The 25,431-nt window shown below is 37.1% G+C and overlaps 2 protein-coding genes across 2 annotated transcripts in view; one reads left to right on the top strand and one right to left on the bottom strand.

Moving 5' to 3' along the window:
• Window positions 1-11,249: 11,249 nt before the first annotated feature.
• LOC123321093 (unconventional myosin-XVIIIa-like) lies at window positions 11,250-20,933 on the bottom strand. Its single transcript, XM_044908596.1, is given in 10 exon segments — window positions 11,250-11,937; window positions 11,998-12,075; window positions 14,729-14,994; window positions 14,996-15,122; window positions 15,185-15,605; window positions 15,690-15,911; window positions 16,057-16,372; window positions 16,540-16,818; window positions 20,191-20,321; window positions 20,579-20,933. Coding segments are annotated over 10 exon segments (2,262 nt in total). The 3' UTR covers window positions 11,250-11,870.
• The window catches only part of LOC123319824, a 30,603-nt gene continuing 26,050 nt past the window's right edge, over window positions 20,879-25,431 (top strand). Inside the window, exons 1-6 of the mRNA XM_044906780.1 lie at window positions 20,879-20,963; window positions 21,063-21,288; window positions 21,362-21,936; window positions 22,017-22,248; window positions 22,311-22,470; window positions 22,523-22,680. Of these exons, the coding sequence (XP_044762715.1) occupies window positions 21,072-21,288; window positions 21,362-21,936; window positions 22,017-22,248; window positions 22,311-22,470; window positions 22,523-22,680 (1,342 nt within the window). The 5' untranslated portion in view covers window positions 20,879-20,963; window positions 21,063-21,071. The remainder of the gene's footprint in view (window positions 20,964-21,062; window positions 21,289-21,361; window positions 21,937-22,016; window positions 22,249-22,310; window positions 22,471-22,522; window positions 22,681-25,431) is intronic.

Raw genomic sequence — 25,431 nt, 5'->3', positions numbered from 1 at the left:
GATAATAAAATTGGTGCGTTATTAATTAATTAATTAATTTATATTACAATATCTCTAGATGACCACCTGCGAACTATAGAAGTTCAAAACACGTGTGCGCCTTCTTCCTATTGGATAGAAAGGGGCAATCTTGGCATATCTGATTTACGACATAATGCGCTTGCTTTGAAGATGCCGCTGTGAGCCGTTTGGAATTGGAAGAAAGCTTGTCGTTTTCATGAGGATGGGTAAAACCATATACAGGGTGGGCAAAATTCTTTGTCTACTGAGGGAAACTCGAAAACTATGGCAGCTAGAAGATAACGGATGACTCATTCTCGAGCTCTTTTTCAGAGGAACAAAGAACGGTGAAAACCGTTTTTCAGTTATTAGCAAAAAATTAAATTTTGACGATTTCGAAAAGTTCTCATAACTTTTTTGTCTTTGAAGTTACAGATCTGAAACCTTAACCATTTACAGGCCCTTTTTTAAGCAGAAGCCACTGACAAGCACCAAATATTTTTTCATTTCGAAACATTAGGCGAACTTTCGTTTTTTTAAATGCAAACTTTCAATGAATTTGTCATTTTTGAGTGGGAAAAAAGGTTCTGTTAGTAGACTCTTCGTATAAAAGTGACTAAGAAGGTTCAAGTTTTCATGTCTATTGTAGGCTTATTGCTGGTAGATCCCCACAAAATGCCAATCTTTCAAACCTCCTGCACTCCTGCATAGTAAGAATTTTTCTACTCATTCTCATACAGATCGAAACTTTCTGAAGAAAAAGCTGCATTAGTTTACATGAAAAATCTCCCTCAATTTTCGCAGACCTTTAAAAAAAATTTGCAAATTCGTCTTTCACCTTTATCGAGAATAAAAGTTTTTGTACTATTTCGAAACTACATATGCTAATTTTTGTTGTTCGATATGTCTCATTCATTATCTACTGATTGAATTCTTTAGAAAAGTTGCCATTTTTGATGCTCAGTTTACGCAATTCGTCAAAGTTAATTTTTTGTTAGTTTTAAAGTTTTGCCTAAGGAGCCAGTTTGGCTAGCGTCGGTCCTGGTTATTATCATCATTATTGGGTACATTTTCATTTTTGGGTATATCATCAAGAGCATTTTCTTATTCCACATTTATAGATTTCTAAAGTTTTAGATAATTTCCGAGAAAATAGAATTCAATAATTTTGGGTTTTTTACTCCATATTTCTTGTGCCATGGCGTGTATTTTTTTGGTATATTTTAACTTTACATTGATTTTATCTATATACACATAATTTATTGTTTTATTCATACACTTAATTTATTATTTTATATATACACCATGAGTTGTTATAATTGTATATAATTATACTGTTTTAATTACTCATTACGTATGTTCACACTGCTTCTGCAAAAAACTTACTTGGTCCTGCTTTATTTATAGTTTATATTAACGATCTGCCTGATTATGTTCCTGAAGTCAAGACCATAAAATTTGTTGATGACACTACAGTGGAGATTTGGTCAGAGGATATTGAGTATCGGAGAGGACGCTGAGGTCGGTCTACTTTGCCTGTTTTATCCGTTGCTTACATGAGGTCTATCATTTTTTTTTTTTTAATATTAATTGCATTTCAAAGGGGACGAAATGGTATATATGTCGAAATGGTATGTGTCAGAATCAGTTTGGAAAACTTAGTATTGAAGGAATAATTATTTTCTTTCTTCTCTGGACCCAGCTAAACTTGTAACTTTCGGAGCTAATTTCGAGAAATTATTATAAATGGACTTTTCGTGTGAAGGGTCTTGAATTTTTCCCCAATCTCGTTCATATTTCTCAATTCATAATGCTTTTCATAAAGAAACTCCCGGTTTTTTACTTCTGTATAAAGTTGAAACATATTCTTGCGAAGTCATCCGTCATTCACGAACGGGTTCAATGAATGAACAGAAAAATGATGAAACCATTATTCAGCTTCAAAGTTCATAGCCCTAGCTATATGGAGGGTAGTCTCTACCCTCAATACCTAGCTATTAGATCTTTACTTTGAAAGAAGTTGCCTGTATTTCTATCTTCAGCGTGTTTACTAATAAATTTAATGAAATGCAATGAAATGTCAACACAAATGAATAGTTATGCATGAATCCGGAAAACCTTTCTAACCTGTACATATGACGAAACACTTCTGGAGATATTGCCAGTTAAATACAGTATTGTTTCACATGAAGCTTATTGTAAACTATTGGGAGGTAATGATTATTTTTATGGTAATGATTTCAGATGTTCGAAAAGTGGCAAAGCTGGTAACTTTGCCTTTGGTGCAAACTCTCTATTGAGTGGTGTATCAATGGTTCGATTATGTTGATATTGTGTTGGTTAGCGATGAATTTTTTGTCGAGTCTTTGCATTCTTTCCAGTATTGGTTCTACTTCTGTTATCTGGTATAAAAGTTCATTGGGTGGGTTGTGGAGTGTGTTGTTGGGATGTCTTAGTTTTGTAATTTTTCTAGGAGGGTGTATTTATATTGCAAGATTTGCTCATTACATGTAAATTAGCATAACTGGAGTCGGTCACGACTACTTTAAATACTGGCCACCTATTATTTTCTTCACAAAATACTCTAAAATCAGAGCCGTCGCCAGACATTTTGCCGCCCCGGCAAAATAAAACTTCGCCGCCCATGCAAAATGTTATTTTGGCACCTTGCTGTGACTATATTGAGTTTAAGTTCATAATTCTTTATGGAATAACGTACAACCTGTTCAAAGTGTAGATATTTAGAGATCAGTCTTTTTTATAAATTGAGTAAATGTTGAATCTAAAAAAAGGATAAGAAAAAAGGAATACAAAAGAGTGGGCTATATATCTACTAACAACGCCTTCGCCGGTATCATACAGTAAAATATATACAGTGAAACGTTTGAAAATTTTAAATTATAAACTACACAGATATAGATTTATGAAAATCTACAACAGTCTCAATTCTTATAAACACGATGTACTATTGTAAAGGGTTATTTATGAGTAGAATGCGGCATCTTTGATCGTTTTCCATCTGCCGGTATTTCCCTTGTTTCTGGTTGAAATGCATTTCATTCGGTACTTTGAGAATATATGTGAATTGTTTGGCGACCAAGCGCAAAAAGCCGCGTTTTCGATTTCACTCGAATAATTAATAATGTTCTTCTTTTCGATTTTAAAGAAAAAATTTTTTTTTATTAAAAATTGGTATCGTTAAAGAACTGTTTTGCCGCCCCCAGAATGTGCCGCTCCGGCAGGGTGCCTGGTTTTCCGGTCCTGACGGCGGCCCTGTCTAAAATCATTGAAGATTTTAAAATATTTTTTCACGAAATGATGCGAAGATATCATTTCGAAAACGATAAATACAATACAAAAATACTCTCTTCATTCTTTCAAGAAATTTGGGCTTTCTAACAACGTCGAACATATAAAATTGGGGGTTCATTTTTCGACTCGCTTTCCATTACGCCGAACAATTCTTTGCTCCAAAGTTTGACGTTGAATGGCAAACAAACTTCTTGAATGTATTCTCCGTGATCTTGAATGTATGATCCGTGCCTTTCTATCAAATCTATTATATCATGTTAATTTCTATCCTTGTATGCAATCGCTTCGGATTTAATTTTCCTCACAGTTATGCATCCGATTTTATAGACTCCAAGTTCACTGATTTTATTGGAGATTTCTTTGATTCAAAAATAGTTTTCCTTTTATACTCCAAAGATTGTTAAAAAATTCTCTTTTTTGCATCTCTCTCTACTCTACTCCTCTGACACACAAAATTATTACCTAAAATTAAACGAAGAATGACTTTGTAGTTCTCTAAATGAGGATAATGAATTATTTGCAACCAAAATTGTTTCCTTCGCATATGGCCTAGATTTTAACGCAGCCTTTTTTCCTATACTTGGTATATCTGACTACTACGCTGCCAACATTATTGACATATCGGTTTATACCATTTTTCTAATGATAGGGATAAAATAATTCGTCTAGCTTATTAGCCACGAAAACTATCTCAGATATATTTGTATTAGCGAATACCTTTGAAATGTCTATTCCTTTGTTCCATCATTAGAAATTTTTGAATTATTCATAATCTACAGAATGGGCAAAATTCGTTGTTTACTGAGGGGATCTAGAGAACTGTAGCAGTTAGAGGAAACGGATGACACATTCTCGAGACCTTTTTTCATAACTCATCCAAATCTGAAAACAGAACCGGCCTATCTATTCTAGATTTTGAGTTATGAACAAAAATTGGGATTTTGTCGATTTAGTAATAACTTCTTTGTGTTTGAAGATACAGATCTGAAACTTGAACCTTCTTATTCACTTTTATACGTAGACTCTACTAACAGAACCTTTTTTCCCACTCAAAAATGACAAATTCATTGAAAGTTTGCATTTAAAAAAACGAAAGTTCGCCTAATGTTTCGAAATGAAAAAATATTTGGTGCTTGTCAGTGGCTTCTGCTTAAAAAAGGGCCTGTAAATGGTTAAGGTTTCAGATCTGTAACTTCAAAGACAAAAAAGTTATGAGAACTTTTCGAAATCGTCAAAATTTAATTTTTTGCTAATAACTGAAAAACGGTTTTCACCGTTCTTTGTTCCTCTGAAAAAGAGCTCGAGAATGAGTCATCCGTTATCTTCTAGCTGCCATAGTTTTCGAGTTTCCCTCAGTAGACAAAGAATTTTGCCCACCCTGTATATGGTTTTACCACAGCCCTCTTAACACAACTGTGTTTAAGAGGGCTGTGGTTTTACCCATCCTCATGAAAACGACAAGCTTTCTTCCAATTCCAAACGGCTCACAGCGGCATCTTCAAAGCAAGCGCATTATGTCGTAAATCAGATATGCCAAGATTGCCCCTTTCTATCCAATAGGAAGAAGGCGCACACGTGTTTTGAACTTCTAGGGTGTGTTCATAAACTTACTCCGAGAGTAGAGTATGAGTATGGTCATGCTCAGAGAGCATACTCTGAGGAACTAAAAGTACGTTTGTGAACGCTTCGGGTAATCAGAGCTTACTCAGAGCTTGCTCTGAGTAAGTTTGTGAACGCAACCCTATAGTTCGCAGGTGGTCATCTAGAGATATTGTAATATAAATTAATTAATTAATTAATAACGCACCAATTTTATTATCGAATCTGTATATATCAGAGTTTTTTACGGAAAAGGGTCGAAAAAGGGTAGTCTGCAAGGGGTGCAAGTAAAGTTTTTTACGGATTATGAATCCTGAATAGTTGACCTTCTTCTGAGTGAAAATCTCATCTTGAAACTGATAAAAACATAGAAGTTATGGTCAGCTGACTGCGCGCTTCCTAGCGCGAATTCGGTGTTTTATACGGAAAAGGGTCGAAAAAGGGTAGTTTGCAAGAGGTGCAAGTAAAGTTTTTTACGGATTATGAATCCTGAATAGTTGACCATCATCTGAGTGAAAATCTCATCTTGAAACTGATAAAAACATAGAAGTTATGGTCAGCTGACTGCGCCGCTTTATATCGCGAATTCGGTGTTTTATACGGAAAAGGGTCGAAAAAGGGTAGTTTGCAAGGGGTGCAAGTAAAGGTTTTCACGGATTATGAATCCTGAATAGTTGACCATCATCTGAGTGAAAATCTCATCTTGAAACTGATAAAAACATAGAAGTTATGGTCAGCTGACTGCGCCGCTTTATATCTCGAATTCGGTGTTTTATACGGAAAAGGGTCGAAAAAGGGTAGTTTGCAAGGGGTGCAAGTAAAGTTTTTTACGGATTATGAATCCTGAATAGTTGACCATCATCTGAGTGAAAATCTCATCTTGAAACTGATAAAAACATAGAAGTTATGGTCAGCTGACTGCGCCGCTTTATATCGCGAATTCGGTGTTTTATACGGAAAAGGGTCGAAAAAGGGTAGTTTGCAGCAAGGGGTGCAAGTAAAGTTTTTTACGGATTATGAATCCTGAATAGTTGACCATCATCTGAGTGAAAATCTCATCTTGAAACTGATAAAAACATAGAAGTTATGGTCAGCTGACTGCGCGCTTCCTAGCGCGAATTCGGTGTTTTATACGGAAAAGGGTCGAAAAAGGGTAGTTTGCAAGGGGTGCAAGTAAAGTTTTTTACAGATTATGAATCCTGAATAGTTGACCATCATCTGAGTGAAAATCTCATCTTGAAACTGATAAAAACATAGAAGTTATGGTCAGCTGACTGCGCGCTTCCTAGCGCGAATTCGGTGTTTTATACGGAAAAGGGTCGAAAAAGGGTAGTTTGCAAGGGGTGCAAGTAAAGTTTTTTACGGATTATGAATCCTGAATAGTTGACCATCATCTGAGTGAAAATCTCATCTTGAAACTGATAAAAACATAGAAGTTATGGTCAGCTGACTGCGCCGCTTTATATCGCGAATTCGGTGTTTTATACGGAAAAGGGTCGAAAAAGGGTAGTTTGCAGCAAGGGGTGCAAGTAAAGTTTTTTACGGATTATGAATCCTGAATAGTTGACCATCATCTGAGTGAAAATCTCATCTTGAAACTGATAAAAACATAGAAGTTATGGTCAGCTGACTGCGCGCTTCCTAGCGCGAATTCGGTGTTTTATACGGAAAAGGGTCGAAAAAGGGTAGTTTGCAAGGGGTGCAAGTAAAGTTTTTTACAGATTATGAATCCTGAATAGTTGACCATCATCTGAGTGAAAATCTCATCTTGAAACTGATAAAAACATAGAAGTTATGGTCAGCTGACTGCGCCGCTTTATATCGCGAATTCGGTGTTTTATACGGAAAAGGGTCGAAAAAGGGTAGTTTGCAGCAAGGGGTGCAAGTAAAGTTTTTTACGGATTATGAATCCTGAATAGTTGACCATCATCTGAGTGAAAATCTCATCTTGAAACTGATAAAAACATAGAAGTTATGGTCAGCTGACTGCGCGCTTCCTAGCGCGAATTCGGTGTTTTATACGGAAAAGGGTCGAAAAAGGGTAGTTTGCAAGGGGTGCAAGTAAAGTTTTTTACAGATTATGAATCCTGAATAGTTGACCATCATCTGAGTGAAAATCTCATCTTGAAACTGATAAAAACATAGAAGTTATGGTCAGCTGACTGCGCGCTTCCTAGCGCGAATTCGGTGTTTTATACGGAAAAGGGTCGAAAAAGGGTAGTTTGCAAGGGGTGCAAGTAAAGTTTTTTACAGATTATGAATCCTGAATAGTTGACCATCATCTGAGTGAAAATCTCATCTTGAAACTGATAAAAACATAGAAGTTATGGTCAGCTGACTGCGCCGCTTTATATCGCGAATTCGGTGTTTTATACGGAAAAGGGTCGAAAAAGGGTAGTTTGCAAGGGGTGCAAGTAAAGGCTTTTACGGATTATGAATCCTGAATAGTTGACCATCATCTGAGTGAAAATCTCATCTTGAAACTGATAAAAACATAGAAGTTATGGTCAGCTGACTGCGCCGCTTTATATCGCGAATTCGGTGTTTTATACGGAAAAGGGTCGAAAAAGGGTAGTTTGCAGCAAGGGGTGCAAGTAAAGTTTTTTACGGATTATGAATCCTGAATAGTTGACCATCATCTGAGTGAAAATCTCATCTTGAAACTGATAAAAACATAGAAGTTATGGTCAGCTGACTGCGCGCTTCCTAGCGCGAATTCGGTGTTTTATACGGAAAAGGGTCTAAAAACGGTAGTTTGCAAGGGGTGCAAGTAAAGTTTTTTACAGATTATGAATCCTGAATAGTTGACCATCATCTGAGTGAAAATCTCATCTTGAAACTGATAAAAACATAGAAGTTATGGTCAGCTGACTGCGCCGCTTTATATCGCGAATTCGGTGTTTTATACGGAAAAGGGTCGAAAAAGGGTAGTTTGCAAGGGGTGCAAGTAAAGGCTTTTACGGATTATGAATCCTGAATAGTTGACCATCATCTGAGTGAAAATCTCATCTTGAAACTGATAAAAACATAGAAGTTATATAGATTAAACTTCGCGCCTAGACGATTTCAGTTCAATTGATCGAAAAATTATATCGAACAAATTCATTTTTCCAACGAATTGTTCGAATTATCAAATCTATATATGCCAAACATCAAATATTTATATTATTTCCACTACTAATCTCATTTCGTAATGCAGAAGCGATTTTTCGGCGAAAATAATAGTAGGGGTACGCCACTGGCGGCCGTCGCCGCTTCGGGTATCTTCGGGATTCTGTCAGCTAGAAATTGTCAGCCAACTTCACACCGCTCAGAGAGCATACTCTGAGGAACTAAAAGTACGTTTGTGAACGCTTCGGGTAATCAGAGCTTACTCAGAGCTTGCTCTGAGTAAGTTTGTGAACGCAACCCATGAGACCGTTTATTATTTACATTTTTCATTAATATTCTTTGTGGAATTGTGGTAATGGTTATATCAGAAAATAAATCTGTATTGAATAGATGACCAATGCAACACAAAAAACGGGGTTGCAATCACTTGCAACATGATTAACAACATTAACAACAAGAAGTTTTGAGCGGAACGTTAAATTAAACTGATATATCTACATATAACAACATAATGGTCCTTTAACGTTCCTCGAACAACTGAAGAACAGAAAACCCTAAAAAGTTTATGAAGAGATGCAGAATCCTCCCAAAATAAATTTCAATCGATATCAGAAGAATCATTACTTGAAAAACTGAACCTGGTCGAAAGACCCTCCCGGTCAAAACAAAGATTTGGAATATTATAGGGAACTCCAACCTTCTAGCCTCTCAAAAATTGTGGAGGCGAGCAAAAGCGTCATTACATATAAAACTCCTCATTTGACCTATATATTCGTTGTTCCAAGGTATAAAAGAGTGGTATTTAACTTCATCTAGAACTCTAAGAACATTTATTTGGCAATCGGTAATAGATATATGAAAAGTAAGTTGATATAAGACTTGATATGATAACTATTATCATCATATATCAAGATTTCTGAATTAACTATAAATTTTCTTTCAGTCAGAGTACCTTATTTATTGAAATTTTGAAAACAAATCAAGAAGTGGCGGATTTCATTCCCAGATGATAGCCAGATATAAGAATGCATTCAAGAGCTTAGCAGCCTACAAATAATTTATAATTGGCCTTTTACCTAGGTTACTCTATAAAATATTTGGAACAAAATATTCGAGGAAAGTATTTCACAAAAGGGTTAGCACAGATGAATTGATGTATATTTAGAGAAGGGAATAATGACCTACCTGTAATAAAATACTTCTGAGGATTGTGATACTGGATCCATATGGAATGAGTCTGGTAGACCATTGTTCCTGGCCTTTATTTTTATAGAGTTTGTACGGGTAATAAGAGATGGAATGAAATTTTCTCAAAATGTATATAAATAATATTATGTAATTTAGTCGTATTAAATATTCTTGAAAAGATGCACTGTTTCATAGAAAAGGTGTATTCAATATAGGTATATATAAAACAGGAACACTATAGTAGTAGTAATAAACTTTAATGAAAACAATGTTTCCAAGGGTTAACAATCTAGGTCTTCCTGCCCAGGAACGGTATAAAAATATAATCGATACAAAATAGAACTAGTAAGAAAAACAGCATAAATATAATGAGTACAAATAAAAATATAACTAGTATAAGTCAGCTCTCATTTTGTTGTCCCCTCGTCAAGTAATTTATGTGAAGCTTCTTATGCTAAAATACAGAAATTTCTTCAGGAATAGGAAAAAAACTTAACACTGTTTCCTCGGCCTCCACATCGAACAACACAACAATAAAATGGCATAATTATTCACTTCCTGCTAAAATACTGTGTGACTTTTCCCAGATAATTGAATACTTTCATTACCATTACTGGCATTAATAAAGCACATTTAACACTGTTGGCTGAGGAATCACTAGGACTAACACCACCATCAAATTAAAAACAAAAATAATGCATTTAAATGTACGTATTTTAACTAAAAGTAAAATAATATTCCAAATTATATACTATTTTTGCCTACACAACACCTCCACAATTTTATTTTGACGTCTATCTGACAGCTCGACAGCTGGTTGAAGTTTCAGTACTGAAGTTGACAGTTTCAGAATGAGAAGTAGACGTGGCAACGTCGGTACGGATATAAGCATTTAGCTCCTCGTCCAAAAATAGCATGAAGAAAAGCAGATGCTGACAATAATTTCGGTCTCGTTTGACCTCGTCAGAGCAACATAGCTTCTTCTACGATGGAGTAATAAGTTTGGAATTGACGGAAACTTATTCAATACTGGCACGTGCTATACTGAGTACTATACTGAGTGTATATTAGTGTTCTGTGCTGAGTACTATGAAGAATCTCAGAGAGCCACCCAGAATGGAACAGGAACCGATGCCATCCTCTCCAGTTTGGAACCCAGACGAAGACAATAGCATATGTCCCATATTTCCTCTTATTCAGTGGTATGTATCTGAATTAATTCTTATTATTATTCATTGCCTTCCTCTAGAGGCGTTTTCACTTTCATTCGTCAATATCAAAGTTCAAAAATTTTATTCTTTGACTCACAATAAGGAACACAACGGCACTATTATAAAATCAGTCGAGTGAAAAGCGCAGTACAAATGGTGGAATAGAAACAGTCTACTTCACATAACTTAGGAGGTTTTCTTCGAAATGAAATAAAAAAAGCAATATGCAAAGGAAGTGAATTCACGGAGCGAATCGGACGGAAAGAAAAAGGTAGGATCCGTCCTCAAACGCGCCACGGGTGTTACGGATTCTTTCGCCAGCTAAGACTACGGTATTGCAGGTTGGGGGGACAGAAAGCGCGGCGTTGGGAAACGGTTCTCTACTGTGGTTTCTGCTTCCATCGTGTTTGCACGCCGGCCAGAAATCGTACTGCCAGGAGTGGTAGAATTAAATAGGATAAGTAAGGGGTTGCAACTGAGGTTCCTAAGTGAAGTACGGAGTGCTGTCTTACCTCTGGATGTGGACTCTGTGTATGAACGTTCTCCAGCGGTTGCTATGGCACTAGCTTCTTGTTGAGCGGTTAAATTCAGGGTGGCATAACTCAACTTAAACTCGGAATACTGAATTGAAAATTAAAAGTATTCCAATTAAAAATCAAAACGGAAAATTCTGAGATGAAGGTGCATTTTTTAATGAAATTAAAAAAGAAGCTTTTTCCACTTCTCATACTATTCTAACTCAACTTTTACCTCTTCAATTTTACTTCCAATAACTAAATATTATCCGACTGAGGCAGAAAAACGTCTGCTGGGTGAGCTAGTAATTAATTAATTAATTTCACGAGAGGTTCCTCTATTTTCCTTGAACAGAGCGTTTATTAATAACTTCCATGGTAAATATACAGGTATACAAAGCTAGCAGTGGTACACATACATATTTTCTATACAATATATTTAACTAAAATTCATATGAACAACTCCTTCATAAAAGGCACTATAGACGACTTCTTAAAATGAGCCCTCTAAATAGTGACAAGAATAACAAACGCCACATTGGTGGACGATACAACAGAAGTCCATTTCGCGATGCATTATATGCAAATATACTTCATGAAGAAATGCTTAATACATTCTCGTCATACAAATTGACAAATCTCCTCCACCGATTCTCATGTACGGACGACCTTTCTGTGAAATATATACAAAAATTACAATATTAAAATGATACATAATAAATAATAAAATTTTGAATCTTCCTGTCGAACTCTAAAGAGGTCTGAGGTTATAACCTTCATACTTTTATACAGTACAATTTCTTTATCACATCCGATAATGATGGTTCCATCAGACAAATTCCGTCACGGCTTCTTTCGCGTCGTCTGTGCCTTCATCTTGTCCATCTCTGCGATAGAAGAACCAAGAAAATGTTCGGCACAGATTCTGCGCTACTCAGGTAAATGACGCCTCCTTTCCTAGATTGCTGGAGGATGTGCTTGATCTACTCAAATTGTCGAATCTGTTGAAAAATTGAATCAGTCAATAAATCTTTCATTCGAAAAGATGGTGTTTACTATACCTTCTTCCGTCAAATGATGAACCTCTGTTGTTGGGAAGATATGTATCGACTGAATCGCAGTCTGAATCGCTAGGGTCACTGAAAAAATATAATTTGTTAGTCTCAATTTGCAAGAGACATGATTTTGATGTTCACACCAGTATAGGTTTTATGAAGCATTATAAATAAAAATGGAGCACGGTTTTGCGTTGTCATCGCATTACGTAAAAACGGCTGAACCGATTTTATTCATTTCTTTCAAATCTCCTTATACCTACTTCGTAGAAGGTATTAACGGAAGAAAAATTTCAAAAAAGTTGCCTTGGGAACTGAGAAAACTAAACGAAATCAAATTTCGATCGTAAGTGTATGTTGGGTAACCTGAACTACAAGGACAAGTTATTGTCACTTGCTGACGTTCGAAAATGATGTCAATGAACAACACAATAATGTTCTGTAACTTTTTAGGGTTTTCACTCCCAATCTCTCAAACAAAATCAATCAAAAAAATGAAATAAATAATTAAAAAAATGACATAAACGATTTGCTCCTGCGTAAATTAGTGCAACAATTTAGGAAGGAGCAAATCGTTTAATTCAATTTTTTAATTGATTTTGTTTCAGAGATTGGGAGTGAAAACCCTAAAAAGTTTCATAATATGCAGAATCCTCCCAGAATGAATTTCAATCGATACCAACACGATAATAATATTGATTTATATAATGTTCTTTAAGTTGAGCATTTTGGTTATCAGTTAATTGATTATTGTAAGTCTGAGTGATAAGTGATCAGTATATTAATTTTAGGTACTATAAGTATACATCGCGATTACATTAACGTTAAAAAGATAATTAGTGTTCTGCGATTTTCAGTGAGACTTGCAAATTGTAAACGCAATGATAATAACTAATCGACCTTGATTGTTTGCAGCATTAATCTCGAAAGACCATACTTTTCACACTATCAATTGTATGTAGCCTGTTCATGTGTTGACAAATCCTCAATTTTATAAATATGTACCTACTGAATGAATTATTTTTTACTTCTTTTCATGCTATTCTAAAATAATTTTTTTATAGTTCATTTTACTTCCTATTACTTAGCCTTCACTATAGCAGGCTCAGCTAGTAAATTATAAAAGTAGACACTTCAGTACAAAAAATTTGAGTAGGTTCTCAGTTGATAATCCTTATAATGAACTATGACAAAGTAGCAGACTACTCTTTTCGATATAAAGAAGACGCTGTCAACAATTTGAATGATGAACAGGATCACGACTAAAACAGTGAGGGAATAAATTCAATAATGAGAATTAATTCAGATGCGTACAACCTGTTGATATAAGTATCAACAAGTATTACGATGTGAATTGCCTTCGTCAGGGCCCTAAATATACGCTCCACCGAAGAAAAGCAGATGCTGACCATGGTTTCGGTCTCATTTGACCTCGTAAGAGCAACATAGCTTCTTCTCCGATGGAGAAACGTTTTGAATTGATGGACTCTTATTCAATACTGGCAAGCGCTACTGAGTACTATCCAGTAGCACAGAGCGCCACCCAGTATGAAACGATATCCGATTCAATCTCCTCCAGATATAACCCAGACGAAGACAATAGCATATGTCCCATATTTCCTCTACTTCAGTACGCCGATCCGCTTATTGCGAGCAACATGCGTGTAACGAATTGAGAAGTTTGGGAACCCGTTCAGATCACGGCAGAAATGATGCGGTAGAATAATGAGAAGGATCACAACTAAAACAGTGAGGCAATGAATTCAATGATAAGAATTAATTCAGAGGCATACCACCCGCTGATATGAATATCAACAAGTGTCACGATCTGAATAGAACTAGCCAATTTGTCGTCGTCAGGGCAACTAAATGGAGTACGCATATATTTTCATGACGAATCCACATTGAGAGTGAATTGTGACAAAATGACTAAGTTGCAACCCCGTTTTTTAGCTCAGCTCAAATTTCCAAAAATCGCCTTCCGTTAAAGTCTAGGCGGACCAAAAGATCTTCTCCGTCACTCCATGCAATCACTAATTCTAGTTACAAAAAGTGACACCAGGTGGCACCGTAGAGTTATTATTGGTACAGTGAGCATATATCCCCCACAGTGGCGACATAGGCTGCCTAATTTTCTATTGGTTGATCCGCCATGTTTTGTCGGACGTCAAAATGACTGGTATTTGCATAGAATTTCTAACCTATATTAATATTTCTATGATTATTCGTCTAGGTTCTTGACAAAACATGGCGGATTTTTGACAGTTTTATGACCCGTTGTCGCCACTGTTGGTGTATATAGTCACTGTAATTATTGGAATAACATAATTCAACCTATTTGAGCATGTACTGAAATGAATAAATCTCAATATTTTTTCTCATTACCTTATAATAAGCTATTACAAAGTAGAAAACTATGCTTTTCGATATGAAGAAGACGCTATCAACAATTTGTATAATATTTTCATGAAAAATCCACGTCATTGAGACTAAATTTTGACGAATTAACTGAGTTGAAACCCCTTTTTTTAAATCAGCTGAGAGTACGCGATCAGCTGGTTTTTTTTCGATTTTACTGGAGCAAAGTTGAAATTTTGATAATAAGAATCACTCATTCAAAAATCAAAGATTTCAATTGAATATTAACATACATATATATGAAATTTTGTTGACTGAAAGAAACTCCCAATATTTCCATAACGATTAACGCAATTCGATATACAAATCATCCACCCACCTTTCGGAATGATCTGAAACACTATCCCCAAGCTCTCCCTGCAAAGCCAGCTGCAGATCTTCGATTCGCTTCTTCGCCAACTTCAGATCGTTCCTCTCGCTCGCCGCCTCCGTCTCCAGATTCTCCAGCCTCTTCTCCAGGTCCTTCTTCCTCTGGCTGGCCTCCATCTCTTTCGATAGGGCGTTGTTCAGCTCCTCTTTCGTTTCCCTGAGGGACCGTTGAAGTTTCTTGATCTGGTCTTGGGCCTGCTGCTCCTTTCGTCTTTCACGCGGTCACTTCCGACTGGAGCTTCTCCACCTATTCCTTCAGACGGGATATCTGGATCTCCAACCTGCTCCTGGTGGATTGCTCCAGGTCCAACTTGGACTCCAGCTCCTTCACCATGAACTCGTTCCTGCAAGGAAGATAAAATCAGTGTCATTCATCGGAGAAGCTTGATAGAATTGATAGAAATACCTCTTGGCAAGGAGATTCGACGAAGCATCGCCCATATACTCCGCGCTCTCCAGCTTCGTGGTCAACTCCGTCAGCTGCTCTTTCAGTTGGTTCCTTTCCACCTCTAACTCGGACACCAAGGACACCTGCTCTTGAAGCGCCATCTGGTCCAGCGACATCTGTTGGATGGCTGCCTTGTACTTCTTGAACACCTCGGCCAGCTCTTCTTCGTTCTCTTCCAGCTGAGACTGGAGCTCGCCCTTCTCTCTGGCCATGTGATTGGCCTTTTCTTCGGCGTCTCGCTTCAGCCTATTCGATTCTTCCAGCTGAGACTGAGTGTCGGAGAGCTCGGCCTCGAGGCTTTGTTTGATCTTGACCGCCAAGGCCCTGGCGCACTCTAAGTCTTCCACTTGGTTCTTCAATTGCCTTATAACGTTCTTTCCTAAAGAAAGTATGAACAATATAAACTACGTACCTCTCAGGTATATACAAGAGTGTTGTATTGAGTTAGCAAGATTAAAATTACCTGGAGCATCAGCTTTTTGCATGTCCAGTTGCGTTTGGCAGTCCCTGAGCAACGCCTTCGTTTTTCTCAAGTCGTTCTTCAGCCTCCTGATCAGCACCTCATCACCCTCCCTATCGTGCTTTTCGGATTCGGCAGCAGAAGCCAGTCTTCGCTCCAATTCGTGTTTTTGACGCAGAAGCATAGTCCTTTCTTCGTGTTCGTTCTCCAGTTGAGCCTCCAGAGCTGTTATTGCAGAAATAACACATTTTCAGGAACATAATCTAAGATTTCACGTAATGGAACTGGCAGAATTAGTTTTAATTTCATAATAACACGAAATATACTCTCATACCGCCTTTCCCTCTTTCTTTGTTAGAAACCACCTTACTTTTGACCCTTTTCTGAGCATTTCCTCGCATCTCCTCCATCTCCTCGTCCCTCAGGTTTGCCTCTTTCTTGGCCTCCTTCCGCATGCTCTCAACGGTCATCTCCAGCCTCAACTTCGCCTGTTCCAATAACTGCACCTGACTAGCCAGTTCGTCCAGTTCTTCCTCCTGGTCCTTCACTTTCCTCTCAAGCTCGATCTTCTGCCTCCTGAGGTTCGTTATTTCCTCTTCTGTCCTTTCGCCGCAAGTTAATTCATCGTATTCCCTCTGGAGAATGTTCAGCTTCTGCTCTTTGAGGTCCAGCTCCAACCTGGTGTCCTGAAGAATGAGAGGTTATGATGTAAAATGCCTTTGTCGTGAACTGTATGTTTCCATAATACATTGCCCATCGCGTTTTGAGCAAAACTTATCATAGTTATCTGGATGAATGGGCTAATTAACTTTTCCCAGGTATAAACACTTATAAACTCTAAACTACCACTTACCGCAAGCGCAGTCTCCACGCTGTATTTCTCTGTGATCAACACCTCCTTTTCTCGAACCGCTCTTTCCTTGGCGTTCCTCTCTTTTTTCAGTTCGTCGTTTAGCATCTGGGTCTCCGAATCGAACCTCCTCTGTTTCTTCTCCAGCAGATTGTTTCTTGCGTTCTGCTCTTCGAGCAGCAGTTTAAGATAGTTAATTTCGCCGTTCAATTATTGCACCTTGTTCTTCCACTGTCCGACTACCTGTCTCTGTTCTTCAGCTTCTTCGTAAGCATCATTCAACTGTAAGAAGATTGTATCACATGATTCTGGCGCATGAGATATGTCTAAAGATGAATACAGTAGTAGAAAGGGTAGTACAGGAGCCCAAAGCGGGAATACTCCTTCTGACGAAAATGATTTATTTTTTATGAAATATCTTTGAAACGTCACATTTTGAAATAACCATTTCAACCAATTCCCCAAAAAAAAAAAAAAAAATTAAGCACATAAAAATGAAAAATAAAAATGGGTATTCAAAATTTAAAGCGTTTCATTTCGATTGCACAAGTTGGCAACATCGACTGAAATATGCCTTGATAATAAAGGACAACAAATACATTATCTTGATGAGATAGACAAAGATGGCTGTCTATGAAGTCTGCGGCGAACGAGGAAGGTCGTAAAATTGTATGGGATTTTTATGGCCGGTTGCAGTTGTGGCTCCCAGTAAGTACGCGCCTGTAAATCAACAACAGCTGTTATTTTATAAACAAGCTGATCGGACATTGTTCTTTTTATTGTCTAGCAGGCACTGTTGCCAAATCGTAAATTTGAAACCAAGCGATTTAAATTTTGAAACAAATCATGAATGAAACTCATAATTATTCAGTTTAAACTTGCATATGCAGTGATAACCCAAATTGAGGAGAATTCCCCATTGAGATATTGAAGGGTGAATCAACAGCAAAGATTGAAGATAGAGATGGATGGAGATGGAAGGTTAGGTTAGTTCAGGTTAAGCTGCATTCACAATCAATTCGCGGGCCGAAGTGCACTTCGGCACGAAATTTAGCATTCGCAATAATCTTGGAACCAAATACTCTAATGAATCAAAAATGTAACTGATCAAAACATAAGCTTCAGCATCATCCATAGCCGGCACGAAATTCCTTGCCGAAGTGATAGTTTGCAACTTGCAAGAAATTTTGTCTTGAATTTCATTGTGAATGGTAACGGAGAACGCCATCTGCTAAGCTTCCGTGCCGAAGTGCACTTCGGCCCGTGAATTGATTGTGAATGTAGCTTTAGGTTAGACCCGTTTGTACCAAACGCACTTAGTGTTAAGTGTCCCTTAAAATGAACCCTTAACTTAAATTACGTTGCACCAACTGTTAAGTGACATTTAAATGGCTAAAGCTAGCCTTAAATTTAAGCTCTCCTGTAATGACCACTTAAATATTTAAGGGCGGGATTCTAACCTAAAATAATTGGTTCAACTGGCTGCAGAACTTACCATTTTTGATGGATTTTCAAAATTGAATGAATTTATTACTGAATACCAAGCCTTTTTTTTGCCTTTATTGTAATGTCATCAGTCTTTTTCAATTCTCAATTTGGTGTCACAAATCATACTATAGTTAGCAACAAACTCTTTTCTTCTGTTGAGAAGTTGAGTGCCCTTCATAAAATACCACCACTTGCTTGGCAATCATTTACCGTATTCGTACTAACAAGGCAATAAGGACATTTTCTTCGCGATCCTCTTCAACATTAGTTAAACAAATTCACACAAGACCTTACAAAGAAAGTGTTGTACTGATATAAACTTATTTGACAATCATTATCATTATCAATATGAATGCTAATTCAACAACAAAAAGTTGTTACTCTTTCATAATATTATATTATAATAATATGTTTGACACTGACTGACAGGACAATAAAGTTAGGCTAATGAAATCAAAGATTATAATCTTTGAATGAAATGACGACGATCATCGGCAACCGGCCAACCAATGAAATGGCTTTATTGGACTAGGATGAAGTTGCACCAAAATAAAAAACTGAAATATCACTAGATATAAAAACTTAAGGGCCCCTTACTTAAGATTCTGTAAAGCTACAGTCGTGCAACTGGGAATAAAATTAAGCGTCCATTAACTTTAAACGAGGCTTAGAAGTACTCCTTTTAAGGGGGATTGGTGCATACGGGCCTTAGACGTGTTATTGGAAGATGACAAATGATCAACACGTCAATTTTGGTGTAACGTTCTCAAAGTTCAGAATTTTGTTAACAATTAATTAATTGTTGTGAGTCTGAGTGATAAATTGATCAGTACATTGATTATTGAGTACTATAAGTAGATATGCATGGCGATTTTGTTTTGCAATTGCCTATTTACTTCAAATTTCGCTAAGTTAACTGTATGTAGACAATAAAACAACAATTTTGCTCACAAACAGGCACTGCAATAAAAAAGTAGATGTTCAATTTAAATGGAAAATGTACTTACATAATATCATGACGGGTTTTTTCAAAATTATATGTACAAATATGTATTTAATTAATATTTTCAATAAAAAGTTTAAAACAGAATTTTTCCGACTTTTCTTACTATTCAGCGAATTCATCTCTCATTTTACTTCAATTTACTGAATATCCCCTAAATATGACAGCTAGTCAGCTAGTTCTAGTTTGAAATGAAGATTTATAAGATTAATAAAGAGCTTTTTCTCTACATGAATTTTGTGCTGCTTTTACTCACTCTGTATACATGATTATATTCTGCAAATACCTCATATCTATTTACACACATTCTATTCTCAACATTCTTGGCTGATGTGAGAAACCAAATCCTTATAAATGTATAGGGTAAAGGGAAAAAATTGTGCCTTTTACTCATTTTGTGCCGATTGTATTTCAGCAATTTATCTTTTATTTACTGCATGCAAATATTGCAAATGATCAGATATATATATATATATATATACAGGATGAGTCTTTGACTCGTAGAAATATTTCAACAGTAGATTTTTCAGGTCAAAAGTAAAACTTTTTTCCGATTTGGCCCTGATGAAAAAATTTAACCATTTCAAGTTTTCATAATGAGTTGTGCTACCCATGGAAAAAACAAAATTTCCTTTATAATAACTAGCTAAATCTGTGACACTACACATCTGTGGATCTTTTGAAAAGAGTCGCATTTGGCCAAAGTATCCAATTTGTCGAATTTCTCTGAATTTTTTTTATTTTTGAACATCAAATTCCTCGGAAATGGAGCATCTTTCTTTGAATTTTTGGTATTTTAGGTACTTAATGGCCATAATGAGAGAACTGGAAGACGTGGGTAATATCTTGTGTTCGAAAAAGATTTATCAAATAAACGAAAAACTATTATTCCGAAATTAATTTCATTCGATAAAATCGTTTGTGAGATAACATTTTTTAAAGGTTCTTCAACAGCCTGTATCTTTTGAATCGAGTCGATTCGGAAAAAATGATTAGGGAAAGAAGTGTTTCTTTTGACCTCAAGAAAACACTGTTGAAATATTTGTAGGAGTTAAAGACTCGTCCTGTATATTCTAAGTAATAACCCCTTACCTACTCCTTTCCTAACCTCAAAAACAAACAACAAAAGGTTATCTCGCTTCTAGCGAGAGCCCCACACCTACCTTCTTCTCCAGCTGCTTCTTCAGCCCCACCAGCTGCTCGAGATCGTCCTCGTGCTGCTGCCTCAACCTCCTTTTGGTGAACTCCAGCTCCCTGAACACCCTCTCGTAACGTTGTTTGTACACACCGCCACCTTCAAATCAAATCAATTTATTTCCCTCAAAAATCTTACAGGGTATGTCAAAAAAGATAAACAATTATATGACTTGATACATACAAAAGTAAGGTTTCAAATTTCAAGATATACATATAAATGTATAAGACAATCAGACGAATAACACACATAGACATACAATGTGACAGACTAGAACCGATGAGACATGAACTCATCCATTGAGTAGAAAGCATTCTCGGCAAGAAGGGACTTGACCATCCTCTTGAAAGCCTCACAACGAAGGGAGGTAACCTGAGCTGGAAGTTTATTATACAATCTCACTCCGTGGAAAATGTGGTTATTCTGCGTCCTCTTCAATCGATGTCTGGGTATTATGAATTTGTCTTTAGCTCTTGTTTGGTGATCGTGTATAGCGGAGTGTTTCAGAAGAGTATTCTTATTTCTATGAATGTATAGGAGGCACTCGAGAATATAACAGCATGGAGCTGTGAGTATGCCATATCTCTTAAAAAACGGCCTGCAGCTGGTCATCCTATTAACTCCAATCATCACCCTTAATGCACAATTTTGCTTCATGAAAACCCTATCAGCATCCGGAGACCCTCCCCATAGGATTATACCGTAGGTCATTCTTCCGTGTCATTCCGTGTAAGTGATAAGGTGAGTTTGATAACACCAGATGATCACGCGGGAGGGTTGTGGTGTGACCACCCTAGACCTAGCATAAAACATATCATAGCTTTTTTCCCATTTCCATAGAAACCCAACATGAATCGTCTGCTGAAACTCATGAAACGCATGCTGGAAGAAATGGCGATAACGACAAACATCGACCTTTTAGAGAGCATTTTCGCTGCGAAGTCCGATATAAGGACAGAGTTCGATCTATGCACGTGTTCGAGTGCTCTACTGTTAAAGTCGCCGAGCAAAAAGTTGAGCCTTCAAGAAGAAAACGAAGAATTGAATAAAAACGAAGATGCTGCAGGTTAGTGGTTGCCATAAATAATCCACGGTTTAAATTTCATTCAGTTTCGTGTGAGATTAAAAACTGGTTTCAGATTCAGACATGAAGCAGCAAGAATCTATCACGAAGATAGGCCATCACCATAAAAAGAAAAAAATGAGTACTCCAGATCTTTCGAGACAACATAGCGATGAAGATACTTTCAGTATGAAAAAGAGTTCAAGTGCGGATTCGAGCATGAAAAGAAAACGGTCTAGGGTGAAGAGCATATCAGAGCCCGAAATAACCCTCACCGTTGAAGACCGACAGCCTTCATTGCTGGAAAAGAAGGCCATTCAGCCTCTGTCGACTCCCCACACCCCTGTCGTACTTATGGTTCCTCTGCTAAACTTAGCTGAAACACTATCTAAAGAATTGAGGTTCAATATGACGTTCACCAAACCTCTTTACGAGTTCTCCTTCAACCACCTCGAGTTCCCAGTAACTCCTGGCGGGTCTTATTCGATGATGATGACAGAATTGAGGCCACTGAAGAAGTCCGAGAAGACTGGCTCGTGTGGTATTGGTGCGGAAGGGAAAAAACCTAAATTCAGATCAACTTTCAGAATAGCTGGGAGTACCCAAGAAATGAGAGTAGAACCAATGTGTGGAGTGTTAGAACATGGGGAAGTAAGTGTGACGTTATGTCTACAACGAACACTTAGTAAGTTCCATCGGAGGGAAGTTTTAAAATAAGATGTTTCTTGCAGTCGATAAAACTTACTGTTGTTGCAACTCCGAAAATGAGCGAAGACGTTGTAGCTGCTTATGCTTTGGAACAGAAGAAGAACGCTTTATATCAGGAGAAAATGGAGGAAGAATTACGCAAAAGAGAGGATAATTTGACTCATAAGAAGACGAAGAAGTCTAAAACCAAGGTGAGAGGAGCAAAGTCCAAAGCGAAAAAGAAGAAAAGTTCGATCGACATAGAGATGACCAAAGGTTAGTGAGAATTGTGTTAACTTCAGATCAACGCTATACGGTGTTTCCCCTGTCTTTTTCAGTAACTGAAGAGGAAATACAAATTGAGATATCGTCCAAAGATGTGGAGGTAGAATATCCAGACTTATATCCTGCAGAATTGGCTATATGGCGCAGTATTGAGCCTCACTTTCTAAACAACAATTTTGTTTGTCGCATCGATTACGAGATGGAGGAGCCTTGGTAACAAAATGATGATTTCGATGTTCATATAGACTTCATCGGTTTGTTCCAGGACTCACGAGCACGAGCCTGACATATTCTCCCTAGAAACAGTATGCAAAGTTATTTCCCCAGATTTCATTCACGATCAGAAGGTACAACGTTTGGACTTTGGTCAGGTGCCTATAGGCGATTGTAAGAGGAAGATTGTAACAATTCAAAATTTGCGATGTAAGTATCACCGCTCGAGTACTAAGCTTCGAAAAACTCCTCGAAGATAAACAGCAAATTCTTCTTTATTATGTAGACGAGAAATTTTGGATACAGAATCTACGAGTACATATTTGATTGCTCACTAAACCGACCATAAATCATGATTCATGACTGATCACCATTGTGGAATATTCCGCGATTTCCAAAAGTCCAAAAAATATATGTAGAAACCCCTAGTAGGTGGATATACAGATTGCTGCTTGGTAGATTCGTCGATAATGTGGATCACTTATATTATTTAATTTCACACATTATGCGGTGATTGAGGTTGCCCGGGTTCGAGAACCAAGAGCAACTCCCATCAGTGAGGATAGATTACTTGTCGGACGATATTGACGGTTCCGAGGGTGACTGCCTTCTGCATCCAGTTTATGGTGTTCTTGGGTAATTTCAATTCTTGCAGATGCCTTGTTGTGTTTCGATGAACGAGTCCGTTTGCACTGATTATCAATGGCATTATCTCCACCTTCCCAAGCCGCCACATGTCCTTAATCTCACGTGACAGTGCCTCATACTTGTTTATCTTCTCCCCATAAGCTTTTCCTAGGTTATAGTCCTGAGGCACCGCAAAATCTATTATAATGGCTGTATTTGATGTTTTGTTCAATACCACCATGTCAGGTCTGTTATGTTCCACCGCCCTGTCTGCTATCACCGTCAGGTCCCAATAAATTTTCACCTTTTCGTTTTCCATCACTGTCTGTGGAGCATATACATGATGCGGTGTGAAATGTGGAAGCAATTGATTTTGAAGGCATAGTAACTGGTGCACCACTTTCCCCATATTGTTATGACGGGTCAGATATTTGGTCCCTGCGATAGCTGAACACCCTGACGTAAGGTGCTGCACAGACTCCTCCACGCTCCTGCACAGTCTACATTTTGTGTCGGCTACTGGCTGTTTCATTATGCTCTTAATGTACGTTCTTGTCGGTATCACTTGATCTTGTATAGCGAGCAGATTTCCTTCAGTTTGTGGAAATAGGTAACCCTGGCTCAGGTATGTATTCGAGCTAATCTGATCGACCTCCTCTTGATGCAGGCTTGCGTAAAATCTTCCGTGAAGTGCCTTTCTCTGCCAACTTTGCTTTAGCTTTTCTACCGAATTTTCTGTTACTGATTCGTCTGTGTCGTTTGTTTGGGCCAATCTTTCGATGCTTTCTTGTGCAGCTACCCACTGATGGACAGGTAGGTATGAATTGTGGAAATAGGTTTTAATATTCCTTTCTTCTTTCAGGCAAGAATCCTCCACACTGGTCAGACCACGACCTCCCTGCTTTCGCGGCAAGTAGATCCTCACTATCGCTGAGTTTGGGTGCAGCATACCATATTCTGTCAAGGAAGTTCGAATCCATCTGTCTACCAGTTGCAGGTCCGTCTTTGACCACTTCAGAATCGCCGCAGTATAAGTAAAGGATGGAATAGCCCAGATGTTTATAGCTATGTTTATAGCAGAATCGCCGCAGTATAAGTAATATATATATATATATATATTAGACTGATTCAAAAAAATCGACTTTCTTTTTTTTCGAGAAACACACCCCTAATTATCTTCGGGGCATTGAAAAATGACGTCTGTGAAAATATTAGCCGAAAATATTATTATTTAGAGGTCGCTCATCGAGGATTTCTATTTTCCCTACTAATAGCAGGTGAAAAAAATTCATTTCTGGTTAAAAAATTCCAGTTCGCAAACCAATGGACGGATTCTATTGAGCTATATATTTTTATGTAGGGAATTAGGTACTCTACAAAAACTGTCTCATATAATTTTTCCATAAAACGGATTTTCGAAAAGTTATTAGAGCTTGAAATAAAATTTTGTCGAAGTAGCTGTTTTTACTCGGATATTGGGGAGAAATTATTGAAATTTACTTTGAAAATCAGAATATAGTTCTGGAAAGATACAATTAATATAATTCTATGTGGATTCAAATAATTTGTGACATCCTCAAATAGTCAACCTCAACAATTGTAAGAGAGTTAGAAATTTATACTCTTCAGAATCAAATTATTCAGCATCTATTATTTCTCATTCACTTGGGTCAGAAAGAATGATTGGTTTTGTGCCCTCTTTCAGATTAGTGTTTGTTCTTGAACCCAGTACTTGTCTTCAGTTTCAGTCATAATACAATTTTGTGTATTCATTATTTTTATAAATCCAAAATAGCCACTATCACAAAATAGGTAGTGAACTATCAATTTTTCAACAAATGTCTCGATATTTGTGGGATTGGTAGGTTTAATGATATTAGATATAAGTCGCATATAGAAAGCGGTTGTGTTATTCGGTTGTGAAAAATAATATTGGTGTTGGTATATTCAACATCTATAATACATAATATGTTCTAAACAGATAATTTCAATTTTTTTTGTTGCAATCCGGAAAACGATGACGATGTTCGTTTATCAATTGTAAAAGAAACTGTAACTGTTTATTCTTCATTCTTCTTTTAGTAATTATTGCATTCAATTAAACCAATAACTCGCTCCGCTGAATTGTTAACAACAGAAAGATCCTATCATCTATATGTTACTTTCACTACAAAATGTCTTCTCCAATGAAATCATATAGCGAGAATTTTGTGAATGCGGCCATTTTGGGTTTGCAAAAATAATGAATACACAAAATTGTATTATGGATGAAACTGAAGACAAGTAACGAGTTTAAGATCAAACACTAATCTGAAAGAGGGCACAAAACCAATC

This window comes from Coccinella septempunctata, chromosome 9 (assembly GCF_907165205.1).
Source record: "Coccinella septempunctata chromosome 9, icCocSept1.1, whole genome shotgun sequence".
Lineage (NCBI taxonomy): Eukaryota > Metazoa > Arthropoda > Insecta > Coleoptera > Coccinellidae > Coccinella > Coccinella septempunctata.
This window is presented reverse-complemented; position numbering and strand designations above follow the sequence as displayed.